The sequence below is a fragment of the Fukomys damarensis genome, unplaced genomic scaffold (assembly GCF_012274545.1).
Source record: "Fukomys damarensis isolate Sample0158 unplaced genomic scaffold, DMR_v1.0_HiC HiC_scaffold_9, whole genome shotgun sequence".
NCBI classification, from domain to species: domain Eukaryota; kingdom Metazoa; phylum Chordata; class Mammalia; order Rodentia; family Bathyergidae; genus Fukomys; species Fukomys damarensis.
In genome coordinates this window covers 1,461,572-1,483,861 of record NW_022900921.1, presented here as the reverse complement: position 1 = coordinate 1,483,861, position 22,290 = coordinate 1,461,572, and the positions used below count along the sequence as shown (strand labels likewise).

Sequence of the window (22,290 nt, the reverse complement as noted above, 5' to 3'; positions counted from 1 at the left end):
CAGGCGTGCATCACCACGCCCGGCTTTTACTGTGGCTTTTAATTGGAGTGGCTCTGCCGTCCAGGAGACATTTGACTGCATGGGAATTTTGTGTCCTGTCCATACCTCTCTTCTGTTTTGGTTTAGGGGCTGTAAAGACTGGGGTCGTTACTGCCGTCTAGTGGCCTGATGGGGGCGGTGCAGCTAAATTTAATGACTCCCTGAGTCATGGAATCCTGTAGACTAAACTGTCAGTTGGCTGAAACTGGGACACCCTTTCCTCAGGTGGGTTCCCAGCCTAGGCCTGGTCTGGAGGAAATTCTGTGGCCATCCCCTTCTGTCCAGCTCCTCAGATAACTTGCCATGACTCCTGCCCTGCTCTAGAGAGGACTGTGGCTTCCGTCCTGCCTCTGCTTGGTTCTTGTTCCCAACCACATATATCCAGGATGATAGCTCTGAGGGTCTTTGCTCCCACATGTGCCTAGCGCGTACTTAATTCATTAGCTGAGGAGAAGTGAAGGCATTGGTTCAGGCATCTTGCAGAGTGCCTCTTCCACAGCCCTCTGCTGTTCCCTTCTGCTGTTCACTTGCCCGACCCTCCCTCTTCCAAGTGCCATTTCTAGCCTGGCCCAAACATTTCCCCAAAGGGCTGCTGTCTGCTATCCCTGTAAATAACTATGCCAAGGATACCAAGCATCGATGCTGGTAATCTCTCTCCTGGCTTTCTGCAGCTCTCCCACCAGTCCTTGATTCTTGACAGCAGTACCTGGTCCCCACCAACTCTGAACCAGATTTGACGTTAGCCCCATATCCACACAGCGGACAATGAATGTCGTAGTTCCAAATCTTAAAGGAGGATCTTAAAGGGACTTATCTTCCCATCCAGGATACCCTAATATCTAGATATCAAAAATACGCTGTTATTCATTGCTTTCTTCTGCCCTATATTGGAGATTAAGGAGGCCATACGCTAAAGGAGGAAGAAAAGGACATGAACTGGACATTCTGGCTCTGTGCATACTTTCCTAACCAAGGTGTGAATGATTCCCTCAGGATGGAGGCCATGTTTCTAGGAAGAGCCTGCTTCTGGGGTTCAAAGATGTCTGGGCTTCAGTTCTGCCCCCTGCTGCCCTCTCACTTAGATTTCTCCATCAAACTTCTCAGCCCAGCCTCTGGTTGTTTTCAACTTTAATGAACCTTTATAGCATCCTTGCACTTGTTTTTATATCTTAAAATGAATTTTTAACAAGTTGATTTTTCTACATTTGAGAAATACAAGTCTAGAAGAAATTTGGAGAAAACTTAATACCACTACTTCCCAAACTCTTTAATGAAATTGAAAGAGAAGCCGTACTCCCAGATTCTTTCCTGGAAGCAACAAGCATTACCCCGATAACAAAACCAGAGAAGGATCCAACCAAAAAACAGAACTACAGGCCAATCTTCTTAACAAACATAGATGCAAAAAACCTCAATAAGATACTGGTAAACAGAATGCAACAAATCATCAAGAAGATTATACAACATGACAAGTAGGATTTATCCCAGGGATTCAGGGATTGTTCAACATATGCAAATCAATAAATGTAATACACCGTATCAATAGAGCCAAGAACAAAAACCATGTGATCATCTCAGTATATGTAGAAAAAGTATTTGACCAAAGGTCAACACCCTTTCATGGTTAAAAACCTTACAGAAAATTGGAATACATGATCTTGATCTCAATCTGATAAAAGCCATCTATGACAAACCAACAGCCAACATCATACTAAATGGAGAAAAGCTGAAAGCTTTCACTCAAATCAGGAACAAGACAAAGATGTCCACTATCTCCACTCTTATTCAATATAGTTCTGGAAGCATTAGCTAGAGCAATTAGAAAAGAGAAAGAAATGAAAGGAATAAGGATAGGAAAGTAAGAAGTTAAATTATTATTTGTGGATGGCACGATACTCTCCATAGAAGACCCCAAAAAATCCTCCAAAAGACTTCTAGATTTGACTACCAAATTCAGTAGCATAGCTGGATACAAAGTTAATACTCAAAAATCAATAGCCTTCTGTACACAAATGAACTGAAAGAATGAAAGAAATTAAAGAAATAATTAAAGAATTAAAGAAATAATACCTTTAACAATAGTATCCAAGAAAATGAAATACGTGGAAATCAAATTAACAAAGAGAGTAAAACTATAGTGCTCTGAGAAAGGAGATTGAAGAGGATATCAGAAAATGGGAAGATGTCCCTTGTTCTTGGTAGGAAGAACTGATAGAGTGACAATGGCCACACTTCCAAAATTGTTATACAGATTTAATGCATTCGCAATCAGAATTCCAACAGCATATCACAGAATTACAGAACAATCCTAGAATTCATTTGGAACCAGAAGAGATCTAGAACACCAAAAGCAATTCTGGGCAACAAAGGCCAGGCAGGGAACATCACAATCCGCAACTTGAAATTATAGTACAAAGCTACTGTGATAAAAACAGCATGATAATGGCAAAAGAGCAGATCTGAGCATCAGTGGAACAGATTAAAGGATTCAGAAACAACTGCAGATATACTCAACCACCTTATATTTGAAAAGCCAAACACCTTCACTAGAAGAATGATAGCCTCTTTAATAATGGAGCTAGAACAACTGGGTTTCAACTTGCCCAAGATTAAAACTAGACCCATATGTTTCACTATGCACTAAACCAAAATCAAAGTAAATCAGAGATTTTTAAAATAGAAACACTAAATTTGCTAGAAAATAGAATAGGTAGAACTCTCAAAGACATTGGTTTAAGGAAAGACTTTATGAACAAAATCCTGATCACAGGAATTATCACAAGGAATTAACAACTGAAATGTCATTTTATTAAAAAGCTTTTGTGGGCTGTGGACTTAGCTCAGTGGTTCTGTTTCCTGCCTCACAAGCAGAAGGACCCAAGTTTGATCCCCAGTACAAAAAAAAAAAAAAAAAAAAAAAAAAAAAAAAAATTAAAAAAAAAAAAAAAAAAAAAAAAAAAAAAAAAAAAGCTTTTCACAGCAAGAGACAGTAGCAGAGTAAAGAGACAATCCAGTGTGGGGAAAAAATTGTACCATCTGTTTCTCAGACAAAGGACTAATATCTAGAATACATAAGAAATAAAAAATAAGATTCCCACATTTAAAGACCAAATCCAAAATTGAGCATCTGAAATGAACTTTTCAGATGAAGTATAAATGGCAAATAAATACATGAAAAAAATGTTCAATATCACTGGTCCTTTGAAAGATTCAAATTAAAACAATACTGGCATTCCATCTCATTCCAGAAAGAATGGCTATTATCAAGTAAGCAACCAATAACATGCTGGTGGGACTGTGGGGAAAAGGAACCCTTCTCCATTTGTGGGAGGGTAGACTTGTGCAACCACTATGGACATCAGTGTGGAGATTCCTCAAAAAACTAAAACGAGGTTCAGTTTGACCCAGCTATTCCCCATCTTGATATCTTCTCAAAAGAATGAAAAGCATACCACAGCCATATATGCACACCTTTATGTTTAGCGGCACAGTTTGTAACAGCTAAATCTTGGAAGAAGCCTGGTGATCATGCAGGCTCAAAGCTGGGCTTCTGTGATGCCCCCCCCCAGGAGTCCTGCCCCTAGGTCACTGTCCTCTACTCCTTCTGGATACTGTCCAGTGTCTGGGAGCATTTGACACACGCGCTTTATCAGGCTCTGTACTTATTTGGTGCTGACAGGAGGCTGGTCCTTGGCATCCTATCAGAGGCAGAAGTCAAAGCTCTGAATTAATTTTGAAATAAAATCTATGTGGGAGGTGGGGAAGCTGCTCTCGTAGCTCTCCTTCCTAATAGGGTGACCATGGCCAAGTCATTTCACCTATCTATACCTCTCCTCTTTATGGAGTAAGAACCTTTAGCAATAATATGATGATTATATTACTTCCTACTTGTATCATTTATTGTGGCACTTACCAGAATGGCCATGACCTATAGCCCTCAGGAAATGCTGAGATCATGACCCAGAATCATCCTGGACAAGAAGGGTTGTGTGGAGCCCACCACAGTGGTGATGTCTCCCTGGGGACTGAGACTTTCTGCAAACCCTGAACTACTTGCATTCTTGGGCCTCAGGGACTGCTCCAAATGGTACCTGCTGCCTCACAGAGCACTCTGGTCCTGAGTACACACAGCCCCAAATCCGGCACACCTGTCAGATCCAAGCCATGGTCCCTCAAGGGTTTCAGGACCGCCCAGGGAAGGAGAGTACTCTGGTCAGAATGAGGCATCGTCACATGAAGAGACAGGAACTCTTAAGTGAGGCTGGGTACCATGGGGATAGGAACCCATTTTTTAATTTCCATTCCAACGGCTTGCATCTGCTCAGGAACCCTTGGGATCCCACAAGGGCTTCCTCTGAGGAAAGAGACGGCTGTTCTAGCAACTTGTGCCACCACTGCACCTCTCCAGCCTTGGGGAAAGATGAAGAGTTGGAGGAGGAATATGACAGTGAGGACCTCAAGTTTTCAAATGAATTTTCACAGGTCTCCAGTGGACAGAAACCTGCATCCTGCAGACAGCAGCACCACTTTCTGACCGAGGAGCATAATTAGGAAGGCCGGAAATGAAATCATATAGGTAAACGCAGAATCCTGGGGTTGCGGGGAGCAGAATGTGTCAGCTTGCCAGTCAGGCTTCTCTCAGGTGACTGAACTGCTGGTGCTGGTGGGAGAGTGCGTGGACACTTGTGGCCTCTCATCTGTACGCAGGCAGCTGAAAGGCGTGGTCGGACCTTTTTCAAGTTTGCTAGGAGCTTGGGCAACGATGCTGAGGGGCTGGCCCAGGGAGTGTTCCAATTTCTAAGCCAGGAATTTCACCATGGGGCAGGGCTGTTCACCTGTTTCCTTAGGGTAATGCTGCCCCTAGTATGGCCCTCTTTTTGGGCTGTCTGCAGTTGGCCTGGAAGTTTCTGGTGGGCCTAGGTGACTGGTTAGACTGGAAGGAGAAAGCCACCTGGCCATTTCTTGGCTGGATTCTCCCGCCTTGCAGCATTGCTTAACTCTGCTGAGACATAGCAGCCTATGGAACTAGCCTAAGAATACTTCAGTGCGGAGGCTAGAGTTGCCTTGGTTCAAGCAGGGCACTCATAGCCAAGGTGATGCAGCTGTAGCTAATGAGGAAGTGGGTTCCAAAGGATGGGCTAAACCCCTTCCACGTGCTAGGTGTTGAAGCCAGATGCTGACCTGAAGAAAGCCTATGGGCAGCTGGCTGCAGTGGTTCATCCTGGTAAAAGTCACCATTCCCGGGCTGAGGAGGCCGTCAGTGTTTTAAGTGCAGTGTGGGACATGGTCACCAACCCTGAAAGGCAAGACACATGTGAGATGAACGGCATGGCAGGGAGTGAGCAAAGCTGCTCAGTGCCTGAGTTTCTGTGCGGGAAGCGGTGACTACTGATGCGTAGTCGATGCCAAGGAAAGCTTAGGTTTGAAATGGACGGAACTGAAGGAGGAGTGCCAGGTCCTGCGTGAGTGCCACAGGCTGAGTCCTGCTGAGGAAGGAGACTTCTGGGCAGAGTCGAGCGTGTTGGCCTCAAGATCACCTGCTTTGCACTGCCGGCCAGAAAGGTCCATGACATTCCAGAGTGGGCTGGGATCTCCCCAGACACCCGTAGAGTCCTCGTCCCATCTCAGGCGGCTCTGGGACCCTAGGCTCTGGTGGCTGGCAGCGAGCCCCTCCAATACCCCTCCTGCTGACCTTCAGGATTTCGCGAGCAGTCTCCCCGTGCGTCAGGCCAGATGTCCAGTGGGAGCTTCTCTCATCTCCTCAGTCTGGCCCTGGGGCACTGCAGCCTCCACACGCAACAGCGCAGCACCAAGGGAGAAGCCGAACCAAGGTTGTGGAGGAAAACGAGGAGCCCTTCCCACATTGACGCTCCTTCTCTGTTTTCCTGTGGCACAACGCAGGGTAGAAATGGATCTGTTCATTTTTAAAGATTTTAAAAAGGGAAATTTTTAAGCTTAAATTGTTCACTAGTACTCACAGGAAACCCCTGCACCAGTGTCCCTCCTCCCCGGCACCCAGGAACTCAGTCTTGCCTTCTGACAATACCAAGAAATGCGGAAGGGGTGGCTAGAGCAAAGAACCCAGGGCCCAGATCTGGGCTGGACAGTACCTCCCTTTGGTGGTGGTAGTGGGGTATGTGTTTCCCTGGGGTCGGTATCCCTCTGTCTTGTCATTTGCTTTTAAAGGAGGAGTCTGTTAAACTAGGAGACGTCTATCTTATTTCTTGGCCCATTTTAGGGGAGAGTGGCCATTATCCTGATATACTAGGTAAAAGAACAAGGAAGCACGTAGGCCTAATTTTGGAGATTCATACAGTTCAGACAGTAGAAACAATTTGTCCTGACTTTCTCTGTGTGGGTCAATCACCCAACTACAGGCCTATTGTTGCCAGAATGGCCAAAATTAGTAAATTTTAAAAAGTAGCCTCATGCCCTCTGCCCTTGGGTAAGGGGAAACCATAGGGTATTCTCATATGCCTCCTCGTTATCCAAGGGTTTGTATTTTTTAAAGTTTGTTCGTATTTATATGTTCATATGTATTTAAAGTGAAGGAATTGTCTTATATTAAATATATAACTGCCCCCCCAAAGAAATTCTGTTACTGACAGAACTGAGATTGAGCCTCTGTTACATTACAGTACTGTGATTCCCATATTAAAGGCTCAGTGTGTAGAAGCTGGTCCCCATGTCCAGGGCCACACCATGGGCAATGAGGCTTAACTGGAAGCAGGGGAGTGTTGATTGCGCCCTCTATTGGTAGGCCCTAGCTTCTGGGCTGCAGCCGGGATCCTCCTCCTTTTATTTTTTTTTAATTTTATTTTATTTATTTAGTTAGTTAGTTAGTTAGTTTTTGGTACTGGGGCTAAAATGCGGGTCCTTGCTTTTGCTAGGCAGGCGCTGGAATCACTGAGGTAAATCCCCAGCCCTCATTCAATTTTTTTTCATGGTTCTAGGGCTTGAAACCAGGGCTTTTGCACTGAAGTACATCTCCAGCCCTTTTTATTATTTTATTTTGAGACAGGGTCTACTCCCTGAGAGGCTTCTGGAGCTGTCAGTGTGGTTCTCTAGGTTTTTATGGTATCCAGATGAAGCCTGTGGAGGAGAGGTGCACGGAGGAGAGTGTGTCAGCCAGGTTTTCATTGCTGTAATTTGCAGGAGGAAAGATCTACTTTGGCTGTAGTTTCAGAAGTCTCAAACCATGGTCATCCGACTCCATTGTGCTTAACCCCGTACGAGGTAGAAACAGCATGGCTGAGGTACGTGTAGAGGAAAGCTTCTCATCTATGGCAGTCGGCAAGCAGAGAGGGAGAGGGAAGGAGCCAGAGTGAGAGGAACCAGGGATAACGTATGGTCCCTACGGTCACACCTCCGAGCCCCGCTGCCTCCGCCAAGGCCCACCTTTCCAGTCACCCAGTCCCTGTCACCTCAGTGGTAGATAGGGTGGATGAGCTATTGATGAGGTTGGGACGCTCATGTAATCACTCCTCTGAAGCCCCGCCTGAATGTTGCTGCTTTAAGGACTAAGCCTTCAACACAGCGAGCCCTTCGGGGGACATTTGAGATCCAGTCTATAGCAAGGAAGATATAAGTGGGTGTACACGTTACAGTCCATACTATGGGAAGCTTTGAGTTCATGTAAAACAGTTGTAGATTTCTATCCTGCCAGAACATGTTTGATGGATGCCGCACAGGTCACCTCCACGTACCTGCTATATTGCATACTAAGTGCATGGTAATGAAATACATTTCTTTTTTAAAAGTCCCATCTTAAGTTGACTTATTTATTTTAGAAACTACATTTTATATTAGTATCTTAATAGACATGGATTGTTCTTTTGGAATGCCACTATTTTTCTATGAGACAACAGAAAGGATCAAAAATGGGATCATGTCAAAAATAAAGCTGCCAGGCATGGTGGCACACCCCTGAAATCCCAGCACTCGGGAAGCTGAGGCAGGAGGATCGCTGTGAGTTTGAGAACAGCCTGGACTACATAGTGAGTTCCAGGTCAGTCTCAACTACATAGTGAGACCCTGTCTCAAAAAACCAAAAAAAATTTTAAAAATAAAACAAAACAGAACATACCTAATGACCTCATCAAGTCCACACAGAGTCCCAGCAGTGAACAGGACAAAGGGCTGAAGGAAGCCCAGCTGGAAGCTGCCAGAAAACAGCCTTAGAGCCCAAAGGTACCCTCTAGCCGCAGAGTCCAGCTTGGAAATGCAAAGCCCTAAACCTGGAGGCCTCAGGTTTCATGGGCTTCTCTGTGCTCCAAGGGTTGCTGTCGTCTGGTGCGCCCTATTATTGGAAGAATGAAACTGAAACTTCCACTTTGATGTAAATGTGAATGATCTGTACCATCACACAATCGAGCTGAAGGATAAGAGAGACAGCGTTTGTGACTGGGCCTTCCCTGTAATGCATTTTCTCAATCTTTATTAAGTTTATTGGTACATTTTAGTTGTACAGTACCGTTACATTCGTCATTGGAATCTTGTATCTTTACATGACTTATCTTGGATCTTATTTTTCCCCATTCCCTAGCCCTCCCTTCCCCCCCTCCACCCTTCCCTGTTTACAAAGATACTGTTTCCATGTTTTCCTTTTCCCATACTTTTTCTTTTCCCTTTTTATTTTTCCCCATTTCCTCTACTCCTTTAGACCTTTTCATCCTATTATACAATATCAAATATACATTTTGATCCTTATTTATACTTTCAGTTTTTCACTCCAGAAAAACTATTCAGTATTTATGCCCGTGTGACTTATTAATTAATTTCACTTAAATGTGTGGCCTCAGTGTGCATCCACTTAGCAATAAATATCTCTAGTTTCTTGTTTTTTATGGCTGAGAAGTACTCCATTTTGTTTTTTCAAAATCTTCTTTATTCAGTATCCTCCTGATGGGCAATTGAGCTGTTTCCAAATTTTAGCTATTACAAACTGCCCCTATATACATGGGTGAGCATATATCACTGTGGTATGGTTCTTTTAATTATTTTGGGATGATACCCAGCAGAGGAATAGCTGGGTCAAATGGAACTTCTAATCCTAGGTGGTTTTGTTTTTGTTTTTTTGTCATTTTGGGTACCAGGGATCAAACTCAGGACCTTCAACTTGCGAGGCAGACAGCGGCACGACTGAGCTAAATCCCCAGCCCTAATCCTAGTTTTTGAGGCATCTCCATATTGATTTCCAAAGTGGTTGCACCGGTCTGCATTCCCACCAACAATGAAGAAAGGTTCCTATCTCCCCACAACCCTACCAGCATTTGTTATTGGTTGATTTCTTGATAGCAGCCATTCTTACTGGGGTAAGGTGGAATCTCAGTGTTGTTTTCGCCAGCACTGTCGAATGACCAGGATGTTGAGGATGTTTTTTCATGTGTTTATTTGCTGCTTTTACTTCTTTATCTGAGTAATGTCTGTTCATTTCAGATGCCCATTTTTTAATTGGGTCTTTATGTTTGGGGGAGTCTGATTTTTTTGAGTTGTTTATGTATTCTAGATAGTAGATCCTTGTCTAAAATTTTTTTTTTAATTTTTTTCCCACACTGTCAATTGTTCTTAGTTCTGCTTGCAGTTTCTGTCAGTGCAGCAGCTTTTTAAAAAGATGAGATCCCAATTGTTGATTTTTTGCGCTAGTTCCCACGCTACTGAGGATTTGTTCAGAAGTTCTTTTCCTATGCTGATATCTTTGAGAGTTCTACCTATCTTTCAGCAAGTTTAGTCTTTCTGTTTTAATATTTATATCTTTAATCCACTTGGATTTTAGTTTAATGCATGGTGAAAGATAATGGTCTAATTTTAATCTTTGACAAGTTGAAACCCAGTTTTTCCAATACCATTTATTAAAGAGGCTGTGTTTCCTCCACTGAGGATGGTTGGCTCCTTTGTCAAAGGTGAGGTGGCTGAGTATGTCAGGAGTTGTTTCTGCATCTTCTAATCTATTCCACAGATCCTTGGGTCCGTTTCTTTGCCAGTACTGGGGTTTCTTTATTGGTAAACTTTTAATTACATTTTCAATTTCACTGATTGTAATTGGATGTTTAGAATTTTTATGTCTTCTTTGTTCAACTTTGGTAATTTGTATGTATCTCAAAATCTATCCATTTCTTCTGTGTTCTCCAATTTATTGGAGTACAGATTCTCAAAGTAAGTACTGATGATCCACTGAATCTGTTGTGACTTTACCATTTTCATTCCTAATTGCATGAATTTGAGACTTCTTATTCCTTTTTTTAACGAGGTTGGCTAAGGGTTTATCAATTTTATTTATTCTTTCAAAAAGCAATTCTTTATTCATTGATTTTTTTTGTATCATTCTCTTAATTTCCATTGCATTGATTTCTGCTCTGTTCTTTATAATTTCCTCCCTTATACAAGCTTTGTGTTTCTCTTGCTCTTCTTTTTCTAGGAGCTTAAGATTTACCACTAGGACCAATAAACTCAATGAGAGAAAAAAAAAATTAACACTAGGTTGTTTATTTGAGCTCACACTTTTTTCCTAGTTTGGGCATTCACTGCTATGAATTTCCCACATAAAACTGCTTTCATTGTATCCCATAGGTTCCTGTATGTTGTATTGGCATTATTATTAAATTATAAAAATCATCTAATTTCTTCTTTAATTTCTGCTGTGACCCATTGGTTGTTCAGAGTGTTAATTCACTTTCTACCTGTTTGTGAAGCTCTTACATTTCTTATGCTATTGATCTCCAGTTTGTTTCACTTACTTGCTTACTTTTTTATTTTGGTAGTGGGGAAATGTATTTCTAGTCCTTGAACTTGTGAAGCAGGCAGCCGAACCATTGAGCTAAATCCCCTCCCTTGATCTCCAGTTTAATTGCATTATGGTCTGAAATATACAGAGGATAACTTCAGTTCCTTTACATTTACTTATACATGTTCTATGAGCTATCTTGTGGTCTATTTTGGAGAATGATCCATTTGCAGTCAAAAAGAATGTATGTTCTGATTTTGTGGGGTAGGACACTGTAGACATCTATCTATTAAGTCCATTTGTTCAAAAGCGTGGTTCAGTTCTAGTATTTCATTGTTGATTTTTAGTCTACATGATCTGTCTATTTCTGACAATGGGGTATTGAGGTCCCCGCTACAATTGTATCAGTGCTAATTTGGTGTTTCATGCCCCTTAATATTTGTTTTGTGTAGTTGGGGGCATTAGATGCATTTTTTTCAGGTACTGGGCAAATATATCACCAACCCTTTTTATTTCTTATTTTCAGATCAAATCTTACTACGTTGTCCAGGTTAGATTGAATTTTCGATCCTCCTACCTCAGCCTCCCTTTGGAGCTAGGATTATACATGTGGGCCATGTCATATGGCATTTATTAGGTTGAGGAAGTCCCATTCTCTTCCTAGTTAATTAAGGTATTGAATTAGGTCAAATGCTTTTACTATATTAGTTCAGATGACTATATAGGAGACTTTCCCTTCGTCTCATTACTATGAACTATTATTGATTGATTTTCCTATGTTGAACAATTCTTGCATTCTGGAAACAAAGATCATTGGTCATGTACAATGCATTTTATATGCTGCCAGATTGAGTCTGCTGCTATTTTGTTAAATAATTTTGCATCTATATGGACAAGGGATATTGGCTTATTCTTTTCCTTTTTACCACACATAACACTTACCTTCTAAAATGCTATCTTAGTTACTTTCTTATTGAAGGGACAAAATACCCATCACCTACCAGATGAAGGAAGAAAAGTTTATTTCAACTCACAATTTGTAAAGGTTTCATTCCATAGTTAGTGGGCTCCAAGGCAGCACAGCGTGATAAAGGGACATCACAAAGGAGAAACAGCCCATGGCAGAGCAGGCAGGAGGCAGCAAAAAGAAACAGTAGCAGCAAGTCTCCTTTGCTTTTTATCCCATCCAGGCTGCAATCATTTTGGGTGGTGCCACCCACACCCAGGATGGGCCGTCCCATTATCCACACCCAGAACTATAATTAATGGACTAATCCGGTACCATTTACCCTTAATCCCAGTATCACACATCCCAGATCAGCCACTTCCAAAATGCCCCACCTATGATTTTATGAGGCTTTGGAGAAATATCTAAATACAAGCCATGACAAATGCTACATAATTATGTATGTGTCTTATTGTCTACTTCCTACCTGTCCAAAAGTTCTTCAAAAACAATGATCTTTTTGTTCACGGATGTATTCCAAAATGTTTCCAATTTGGCTTGGCAGCTAGCAAGAGCTCAACACCCTTTTTGCTGAATATCTGCAGGAGAAATTGATCTCTTCTTGTGCATTATCCAGTGCCCTCACTATCATTTATGCAAATTCAGAGCTGGAAGACACAGTTCTCCCACCCAGAAGAATAAAGAACACAAGCCCTGGAGGGGTTAGGGTTAGGGTAAGGGAACCCTCCCATGGGGTATGGCACCCAAAAATTCAACCAGGTCCCACCATGCAGATAAATATGTAGAACTACTCTTCTGGTGCAAATTTATGTGCACAAAAATATGCATTTTATTATGTTTTTACATCCTATGTTTTGAGAAATCAAATCCCTATTGGTATTTCTACTGAACTACTAAAAAGATTAAATTTTGAGAGATATTTTACTATTCCAGTAGAAGTATAGCTTTAGTAAAAGTCTTCTTGTATTTCTAGGTTTTTGCATTTTTGATTGGTTTACATTTTTCACACAGCTTATCAACTGGTAAGACATTTTACTGGATGAAATACATCCCTCTCTATTCCCTCCTCTCGTTCATCTTTCAGGGAGTAGATAAAGAAAAGAGGAGCCAAATGCTCAGAACATGCAGCAAGGATCTGCATAAGAACTGAGTTTCTAACAATGCTATGTTCCGAGTCCAGACAGAATTCGGTAATGCCCAATTAACACGGGTTCTCCTGATGACTCACCAGGATTCCACCCTCAGCACCCAGGTTAGCAGCGATTTCAGGGAAATCTCCATCTCTGGAGAAATAGCAGGGAGGATCTATTTGTTTGCCCCCAGTTATCAAGGCTTGGCCCAGGAGAGCCACTCCTGCCCCTGTGAGAAAAAGCTCCACTGTCTCAGCCCAGCTGGGAATTTCCTGTTGTCTTGACAGAGACCAGCATGGAGCAGGCAGAGAGACCAGCACCTAACAGCAGCAGAGAGCAGCCAGGTAAGGAGAAGTGGGAGCCAGTGAGGCTGAGCCACCTCCAGTGGCAGAATGGCAGGCTGACATTTGGAAAAGCAGCCATGAAATCCCTCTGCACGTAACCCAGCTCAAAGGGGAAACATCTCTTGGTCTGGCGGGGACAATCCTTTCTGTGGGAGGATGTGCTGTCCATGCTGGACCAGCAACTGTGATTCTGACTTGGAAACAGGAAGTAGGGTGTGGTGAGGAAGGAGAAAATGGGCTTGGCTGACCCAGGAGCAGGGGCTGCGAGCTATAGCTCAACTTGGCCAGAAGTTCAGACCCAGGAGCCTGCATTCCCAGAACCAAAGAGAGACTCCTGCGCCAGCTGTGCAGGGCCCTCCTGCTCTGGCCCTAATCCCCACCTTGGCGTTACGTCATGCTCCACACTCCGTGATTGCAACGGCGCCATGGATGCCATTCTGAGCCCCACGGAGGGGGTTTGTCCTGGACAGGAATCCAGAGACTGTGCCGTCTTTGCTGGAGGAGGACACAGGTAGGCAGTGATGCAGGCATGGCGGGCGGCTCACACACAGTCACACACCGTGTGACTCACAGAGATCAATGCGTGAAAGCAGACATCACCATATTTAAGTTACAGCAACAGAGGTGCCGCTAAGAGCGTGTCTCCCTGCGTGGAAATGTGAATCAAAGTCCAGAAGATGGGGCGAGTACCCAATTCGAGTGAGAGGAAGGAAGGGCAGGACCTACCATGATGGAGCAGGTTCCTGCAGACCCTCGAGATGCTGGGCCTTGAGCTCTGAACCATGAACCATGCGTGAAGGGGTGCCGTGATTCTCAGGAGCTGACCGTGCCAAGGCCACCCCGATTCTCCGTACAGACACTATCCCTAGACAGTGCGGAGAATTGGAGCTTGACGTTCTCCTTATTTGACCTTAGAAGTGTCCATCACCCCGTTTCTGCTGCCAAGACACCCCACATGCACTGATGTCATCCTCGTTGCCATTTAACATGCAGATCTGTCCCTTCCAGGGTGTCGTACACACTGTCTGTGGCCATGGCTGACGAATGACCTAGTGATCAGACTGTGCTGTTCTTTGTGCATTCTGGATTTGTAAAGTTTTTTATTATGCATTGTATCAAATCTTCCACTGTAAAGTAGAAATTAAGACTTGATGTACTTTAGCCATGCGTGGTGCTGCACGCCTGTAATTCCACCACTCAGGAGGCTGACGCAGAAGGATCACTGCGAATTTGAGACCAGCCTGGGCTACATACTGAGTTCCACGTCAGTCTCAACTACATAGTGAGACCCTGCTTAAAAAAAGAAAAAGAATACTTTCTGTAGTTTTAATATGTTGTAATACTTCTTTAAATAAATCTCTCCTATAAAACAAACAACAACAACAACAACAACACTGAAGAAGCAGTTCGACAAACAAAAAATCTCGATAGCCTGTTCCTGCTCCTTGTCTCGCCTTCCCTCTGGGAATCTGGGTGTGTGACGTGAGTCTGTTGACATCTGGAGGTTAAGATGCTGTCTTCTTTCTTTCTGTCTATCGTTCTTTCTGTCTTACTCTCACTCTCTCTGTTTCTTTCTTTCTTTCTTTGCTGTCTTCTTTCTCTTAATAACAGAACCCACCGCAGCCTCTGGAACCCTCAGCTTGGAAGTTCTCCATCACCTGTGCCTCGTCACGAACACCTCCAGTTTGCGCTGACACTGCTCTGCCTACTTGCTTCTGGGAGTTGACCCAGGTTGAAATGATCTCACGCCTCAGCACTTTGCTGGGATTAATTTCACTAATTTAACTCACACAGGCAGCCATCTCATCCCCGTTACATAGGAAAAGGGTGGTGGAAAACTGTGGTGAATACTTTTAAATATTTCAAAAATGTATTACAAGAGAAGACACAGGGCCAAGAGTCGTGGGATAAATGTGTTGGAAGCAAGAGGGAATATTTTCAGAAATAATGGCAATGTGTCTATTACTCTACTTATTTTCTAGTTCGGACATTCACTATATTTTTGAGCACCACACATGTCCTGGAAGCAACGTCCTGCAACGATTCCCTACGGCGTCCTCTGCTCCGATAGCCAGGCCTCTAAACAGAGGAGACTCCCTCTTTCTCTTCCCTTTCCTGCTGGTTCTGAGCTCCCCTCATGCATCTCCTCTGGTTTCCTGGTTAGACACCAAGAATTCCTTTGGGACCATTGCATTCGTAAGGTTTCCCTGACTGCTCTCTGGGGTCCTGGGTTCTTCTGGGATTATCTTTTCTACGTCTTATCTTTTCTCATGGATCAGTAAATCTCTTCCTCCCCAGAACGAGAGCATCCAGCTACAGCAGCATCCGCCTGTGTCCTTCAGACCGGCAGAAAGGAGGAGGCCCACTGCTGGGTACAGACCATTCCACTCGGGTAAATTTTCAACAAATTTAAATCAAAACATAGAACACGTATGTGCAACCTTCAGCCCACAGGTTGCATGCGGGCCTGTACAGCGAGTGATGTGGGCCTCCAGACTGGAAACTATCACTGCTGTGTTAGTTTTATTTGTTTTTCATGACAAGATCGCCTGTGCTGAGAGGACTGTGTTTTCTAGTGCAGGGTGCAGTGCAGCAGTGGCTCTGCCTCCTGTGCCCAGCACAGTCAATCAGATAGATGCACCTGTGCCTGGCTGTGATGTGTGTCTGCGACCTGACGGGTACTTACGGTACCACTGGAAGTACTATTTCAACCCACCAAGGCATGTGTGTGCCTGTGAGGAGGAAGGTGTTGACATATAATGCTCTAATATGATGACACTTTCTTCCCCACAGGCATGGAAGGGGACAACCACACTACAGTCACAGAATTCCTCCTCCTGGGACTCTCTGGGCAGCAGGAGCAGGAAGATGCCCTCTGCGGGCTGTTCCTGTGCCTGTACCTGGTCACCATCCTCGGGAAACTTCTCATCGTCCTGGCCATCAGCTGTGACCCTCACCTCCACACGCCCATGTACTTCTTCTTGGCCAACCTCTCCAGTGTGGACATCTGCTTCTCATCAGTCACAGTCCCCAAGATGCTGGTGAATCACGTGGTGGGGAGCAAGTCCATCTCTTACCCACAGTGCACGACCCAGATCTACTTCTTCATCACATTTGGCAACATGGACGGGTTCCTTCTGAGTGTGATGGCCTATGACCGCTACGTGGCCATCTGTCGCCCACTGCACTACACCGTGATCATGAGGCCCAGACTCTGTGTCCTCCTGGTGGTCATCTCATGGGTCATTACCAACCTGCATTCTCTCCTCCATACTCTGCTCATGGTCAGACACAACTTCTGCTCCAACAACACTGTGCGCCACTTCTTCTGTGACCCCTACCCTCTCCTGAAGCTCTCTTGTTCTGACACCTTCATCAATGACCTCATGGTTTTCACTGAGGGTAGCGTGATATTTTTGACACCATTTATGTGCATTGTTGTTTCATACGCCTACATCTTCTCTAAAGTACTGAAGTTGCCCTCAGCCCAGGGGATAAGGAAAGCCCTCTCCACGTGTGGGTCCCACCTCACTGTGGTCTCCCTCTTCTATGGGACAATTCTGGGGGTCTATATGCGCCCTTCATCCTCCTACTCAGTGCAGGACACGGTGGCCTCTGTCATCTTCACAGTGGTGACACCACTGGTCAATCCTTTCATCTACAGCCTGAGGAATCGGGACATAAAAACAGCCCTGAAGAAGCTAATTCACAGGTCCCAGAGTTAGGATGCTTTAGAACTCAGTGCTGGATGTCATACATTAATTTGTCATACAAACAAAGAGATAAAAATGCACTTGGGGCTAATACCCCTGGCTATTAGTGATCTGTGATCATGGTCCAGTTTTAAGTTTGTGGATGACAGGTGCTCATGATTATAAAAACCAGTAAATTTCCTACTAATTGGGCTGTATACAAGAAAGACATTTTACAGACAAGGAAAATGAAGAATCAAAAATATTTAGCTTTCCTTCATTTTTGGGTCTAGCCAGCAGCCCCATGAGACACCAGCAACCACAGTGATCTAGGAATTTCAGAAGACTTTGGAGCTGACTACCCTTAGTCAGAGAAAAAGATGCTACTCTTTCCTGGTAGCTGGCTCATTTGAAAGACTGACTTGTCCAGGGCTGTATAAGTTGTTGCTGTTATTTACAGAATGGTCCGATGATCTCCCCATGCTCAGGATTTGGTCTTGCCATCGTAGGTCTTTCTTCCGACCGAGACTTCAGTTCTCCCCCATCTCTCACAGATCTGGACTTACCCTTGAATGACCCCACACCACCCTAACTTCTGATGTTTTGTGACTCCGCGTGGGTTCTGGTTATGGAGGGGTGACAGGAAGTTACAGAGAGCAGCTCCTTCACTGTGGAACTGGTCATACCCCTTCGGGTTTAGATGGGCTGTGGGAAACAGAGTACCCTGAAAGCTGACATGTTCGAGTTTGTGTAGCTCTTCGGGGCGTGGAGATATGCATCCATTGTGGATTTGGGTTGGGGACCCAGGACTTCTGATTCCAAGTCCAGAATTTGTTCTGCTCTATCGGGCCCAAGCGCACGCCTCTTCCTGTTCCACACAGGAGTACCGACAAGGTCAGTTCCCGCCTTGTCCTACTCAGTCCTGACAAGGTCAGTTTCCCCCTGCTTGCACTGGTGTCCAGAGCCTCATCACCTGAGTCCCCAGTGCTCACACTTCCACGGCCGGCCCCTCACTGGCCTTCCTGCCTGTCGGTCCTTCCCTTCTGGGTTCCCGCCAACCTCCTGGGCAGTCAGTGCTCACGTTCCTCAGCAGCAGCTCCTTCCTGACTGGGTTCTGCCCCTCACCAGCCCTTACCCTGATCCCACGGCTCCTGTCTCTCCCTCTACATCTCTGTCCTCATCACAGGCTCAGTTTAGGCCTCCTCAGGCACTCACTGGACCCCAGAAGCCAATTCTAAAAGAAACATGGAGGAGGACAGGAGAAGCCCACACGGGAGAGTGGGTTCAAGCAGAAAGCCTGGCATCACTTGGCCTCACACTGCCTTATACTTCTCCTCATTGACGGAAATATTTCTCACTTCAACCACATTCTCGGCAAGTCTGAAGACTCGCCTTTTTTTATAAATTCTAAAAGTGTACATTTGTCTTCAGTCCTCCATGAACCGTGTGCCTAGACATGGTAGAGCACACCATCAGGGCTCCTCAAGCTGAGTGTGGACTCCCAGGAGAGCGTGTGGTGGCAGCAGGAACCTGACTGCACAGCACCGGCTTCACGCACTTTCTGACTGCTCACATTCATCCTAGATGAGGTTCAGTGCGCTGCTTCAGTAAAACACACGGACGAGGTTTTGCTGCTTCAGGATCTGAGACTCATTTTGTCCCCATCCTAGTCTTCCCTGCATTACCCACATCTGCACACTCCTCTCACCATCCTTACATTACACTCAGTTTGGGGAAACAGCCACAGCTTATGAAGGACGGACACCCTACAGGCTCCGCAGAGTTCCTGCTCTCCTGAAGAGCCATGTATTGAGGAATACCTGATGGTACGTGAGTGTCATGGGTGAAGGAAACCAAAATACCTCTTGCTAAAACAGTGAGGATTGCCGGGGATTTAGCTCAGCGGTTTGGTGGCCTGCCTTGCAAGCGCAAGGACCCGAGTTCAATCCCCGGTACCGAAAAAAGAGGAAGAAAACATTGAGGATTGTTGAGCTGAGGAAAGTGAAAAAGCAGCAGCTTTCTCTGCCTCCCCATGCAGGAGGAAGAGTCACAGCAATAGAAGGTCTTTCTATCCATCCCTCCTTTGCCTCCTAAAGCCAGAGGCATAAACCCTCCCCTACTGGAGCAGCCACCACACAGATGGTGTGGGCAGAAGCCACAGGAAACTGGGAGGAGATTTTATGGGCCTCCCACACTTTCCCCAGCTCAGAACCCAGGCGTCCTTGTCCTTTGTCTGGTCACACTAAGCTGTGATGCACTTCACTAAAATGCTAGTAAGCACAGAGTTCCAGTCCACTGTTTTGAGACACGGTGGCTTTCCCAGAAGATCTACTTCTTCCCTGTGTAAGGCATGGCACATGTTTTTAGCCCTGCTGTTTTTCCTCCTGACAATCTGCTGTGTGTTCAAGGGCATCTCTCCCAACTAAGAACCTATGGGTTTTTAGGAAAAAAAATGTATTTTTAGTACCTTGTGGGAAACTGGGAATTTGTATTCCTACATATCAAAAGTAATGGAGTAATGGAGCAGAATCTGGGTAACTAGGATCTGACAAGGACATCACGTGGCTCAATGGGGACACACATCACTGGGACACAACCACGAAACCAGGTTGAATGGGAAAAGCCAGGGGTGACTTCTCAGATTGATTTCTCAACCTGTCTCTCCCTAAAGTCTCACTCAAAAGTTGGGTATCTGAAGGAGAATGAGGACTTATTAAAAGGCACAGGGCCAAAAATAAACGCGTTCTCTAACCACATGGTCCCCTCAGCTCATCATGGGAAGTCATTCTTGGCCATGTGGAAGTCTGCCTAAAGGAGTAAAGAAAGCCCTGCAAGGTCAACAGTTGGTGTGGGCAGCGGAGGAAAGGCCTGTGCCTTGCTTGGACTGCCCTCGCCATGAATGCTTACGGGCTGATTACTTCTGCATGACCCTCATGTCTGTCAGCCTCCAACTGCTCTGAACCACTACAGCATCACAGAAGCCCCCGTCTCTCCGTGGGGCCAGTACGCAGGGGGATGGGAAAGATGGCTCCAGGCACCCAGGTAATTCAGGCCTGCTCATGAGTCTTTGCGTGCAGTGCACTCACAGGACATGAACTAATCAGAAGTCACAGCGAAGCATTGTGAGAGGTCTCTAGTGATGTCACGTTATAGAAGCAGATGCGATGCCAGGCTGGGAGCGCCCTCCGCAGGGACACACAGGAAGTCAAGACTGTGTCTGTCCTCCAGGGCCCGAGTTCCCAGGGGCCAGGCCTGAGCCAGGAGCCTCCTTCCTGCAGCATGGGCTCCTGGGAGGCGCCTCACCCTCTTCCCCACCGGCAACTGCCACTCTGTACTAATTAGCCATTAGGGGCCTACCCTTGGGAGCCAATTAAAAACTTGGGGAGAAAGTTTCACTTCAGTTCAGTGAATGTTGAAATACAGCGTCATCCTTTCTACCTGCACCACTCCCCAGAGACCATTCTCTCCGGAGGAACCAGGGCTTGCCCCTGTCATGGCCATCGGAGACCTTTCCATGTTTCATGGCATCACCTCCCTCAACTTGTCCTTCAAGTTCCTACTCCACGGCCAGGCCTACCAGGGAGCCTTCGTGGAGAGCCTGGTAATGTCGCCTCAAGTGAGAAGCCCTCCCTGACATTTGCTAGTGGCCGCAGTCTTCTACAGAGTGTTCTTATCACCCTGGATTAATTAAATTGTCTCTGTTGCTTCAGGGCCAACGCTACGCTTTCTACTACTTTATATCTGACAAGGAGCCCTCAGCAATGATGGGGGTCTGGGCCACATGGACACTGAGAGCTGGTTGTGTCTAAGTGCTGAGTTCTGAGCCCTAATAAATCTGACTCTACACTAACTCTTCATGTGTGAGTCTCAGGATTCTGACCAGCTGATTTTCAACCTGGTCATCTGTCATTTGTGCTGAGCTTCATGCTTATTGTGTTGCTGATCCAAAATTAGTGGTTTTGGCTCCTAGAAAACAAAACACCTGATTTTGTCCCTGGTACAGGGAAACCAAGGTGAATCTGGAGCATCCTGTAGTATTAGAAAATAACAATATACCAAAAAAAAAAAAAGAGAGAAATAAAGAAAAGAAGAAAGGATAAAAGAAAGGCAGGATGGGGAGGAAGGAAAACTAGAGCAACTCCAGAACAAAATAACCTAGGTATTATAATTTGAGCATCCCTGGAACAAAATAACCAATGTATTATAATTTGAGCCTCCCTACTCAGAAATCTGAAATGCTCCAAAAACCAAAACTTTTAGGGAATTTGATGGCACCAAGGGAAAATTCCACACCTGATTTACTTCACAGGCACAGTAAAGATGCAGTTACCATAAAAACATTATATAAAATTACCTTCTGTGTATGTGTAAAATTTTTACCTGAACTGTAAATTTATTTCAGGTTTACACTTACATGCCATCCCCAAGGTATCTCAAGATGGATATGCAAGTATTTCAGAGTCTGAAAAAATGTGTAATACTTCCTATCCCAACCATTTAGGAGAAGGGATACTAAGCTAATCTTGGACTATAACTCAAAGAATGAAATGAGCATAAATAAATCCATATGGATAAAGTCAAGTAATTGAATAAGCAAATAAGTGAGAGTGAAGGAACCAACTTTCTTTCCAGAAGATTTCCAAGCAGTGTGTGGATGCACTTCATCCTCCCAACTCCCCACCCACCAGAGTGTGGAGCTGAATTCGCTCCTCTCCCACGGAGGGTGAGCTGGAATCAGCACTTTCTGCCAAACAGTAGATGATGGAAGGAGAAAATAATCTTCCGAGAGCCCTTGGACCAAGTGGTGGAGGTCTGCATCACCTGTGACGGGTCCTAGTGAAAACGTGTCCCTGAGATGGTACGATGTGGACATTTCACCCATGTGGAGCTTCTCCAAAAGCCAAAGTGACTGGATCATCATGATCAAAAAGATATATGATAAAATGCCTGACCAAGATCCACATTCTCATTGTGAGACACAATACATAACACGTGCAACGTAAGGGAGGGTTTATTTTGGCTCACAGTTTTTAGACATTTCAGTCCATGGTCGGCTGTCCCCAGGCAGAGTCCAACAGACTCCGATACCTCTGTGAATACAGTGATGTTCCACAGTAATGTCTGCCAAGTTTGACCTGGCATCAGATGAGCCCAAAGAGGTCAGGAAGATGTGTCCTGACCCCAACAAAGAACAACGAGTTTGAAAACCTTAATTCCAAATTCTGGGAATGAGCCTTTCAAAGACTGCTACCCTTTCCCGTCCTCCCCTTGAGGTGTTAGCTGGGGCTCTGACATCAATTGCCTTTCTAAACTCTCCAAAATAAAGATTCTGAATGATCCCAGGATAATGCAGTTCTGCTCCAAATTAGTATCTGCATTCCTCCCTCGCCTCCCT

The 22,290-nt window shown here is 44.9% G+C and overlaps 1 protein-coding gene across 8 annotated transcripts in view; it reads left to right on the top strand.

Annotated features, from left to right (window-relative positions):
• LOC104873231 (olfactory receptor 1361) overlaps nucleotides 1-16,965 on the top strand; it is a 19,069-nt gene extending 2,104 nt beyond the window's left edge. For 2 of the 8 annotated variants that reach the window (XM_019209894.1, XM_019209895.1), the window contains exons 2-6: nucleotides 13,147-13,203; nucleotides 14,815-14,934; nucleotides 15,186-15,399; nucleotides 15,502-15,595; nucleotides 15,997-16,965. In XM_019209894.1, the coding sequence (XP_019065439.1) occupies nucleotides 15,999-16,928 (930 nt within the window). In that variant the 5' untranslated portion in view covers nucleotides 13,147-13,203; nucleotides 14,815-14,934; nucleotides 15,186-15,399; nucleotides 15,502-15,595; nucleotides 15,997-15,998 and the 3' untranslated portion in view covers nucleotides 16,929-16,965. Of the gene's footprint in view, nucleotides 1-4,521; nucleotides 4,616-7,194; nucleotides 7,296-12,813; nucleotides 12,982-13,146; nucleotides 13,204-14,814; nucleotides 14,935-15,185; nucleotides 15,400-15,501; nucleotides 15,596-15,996 lie in introns of all 8 variants that reach the window. The other 6 variants (XM_010639829.1, XM_010639828.1, XM_033761524.1 and 3 more) reach the window with 5 other exon arrangements.
• Nucleotides 16,966-22,290: the final 5,325 nt, after the last annotated feature.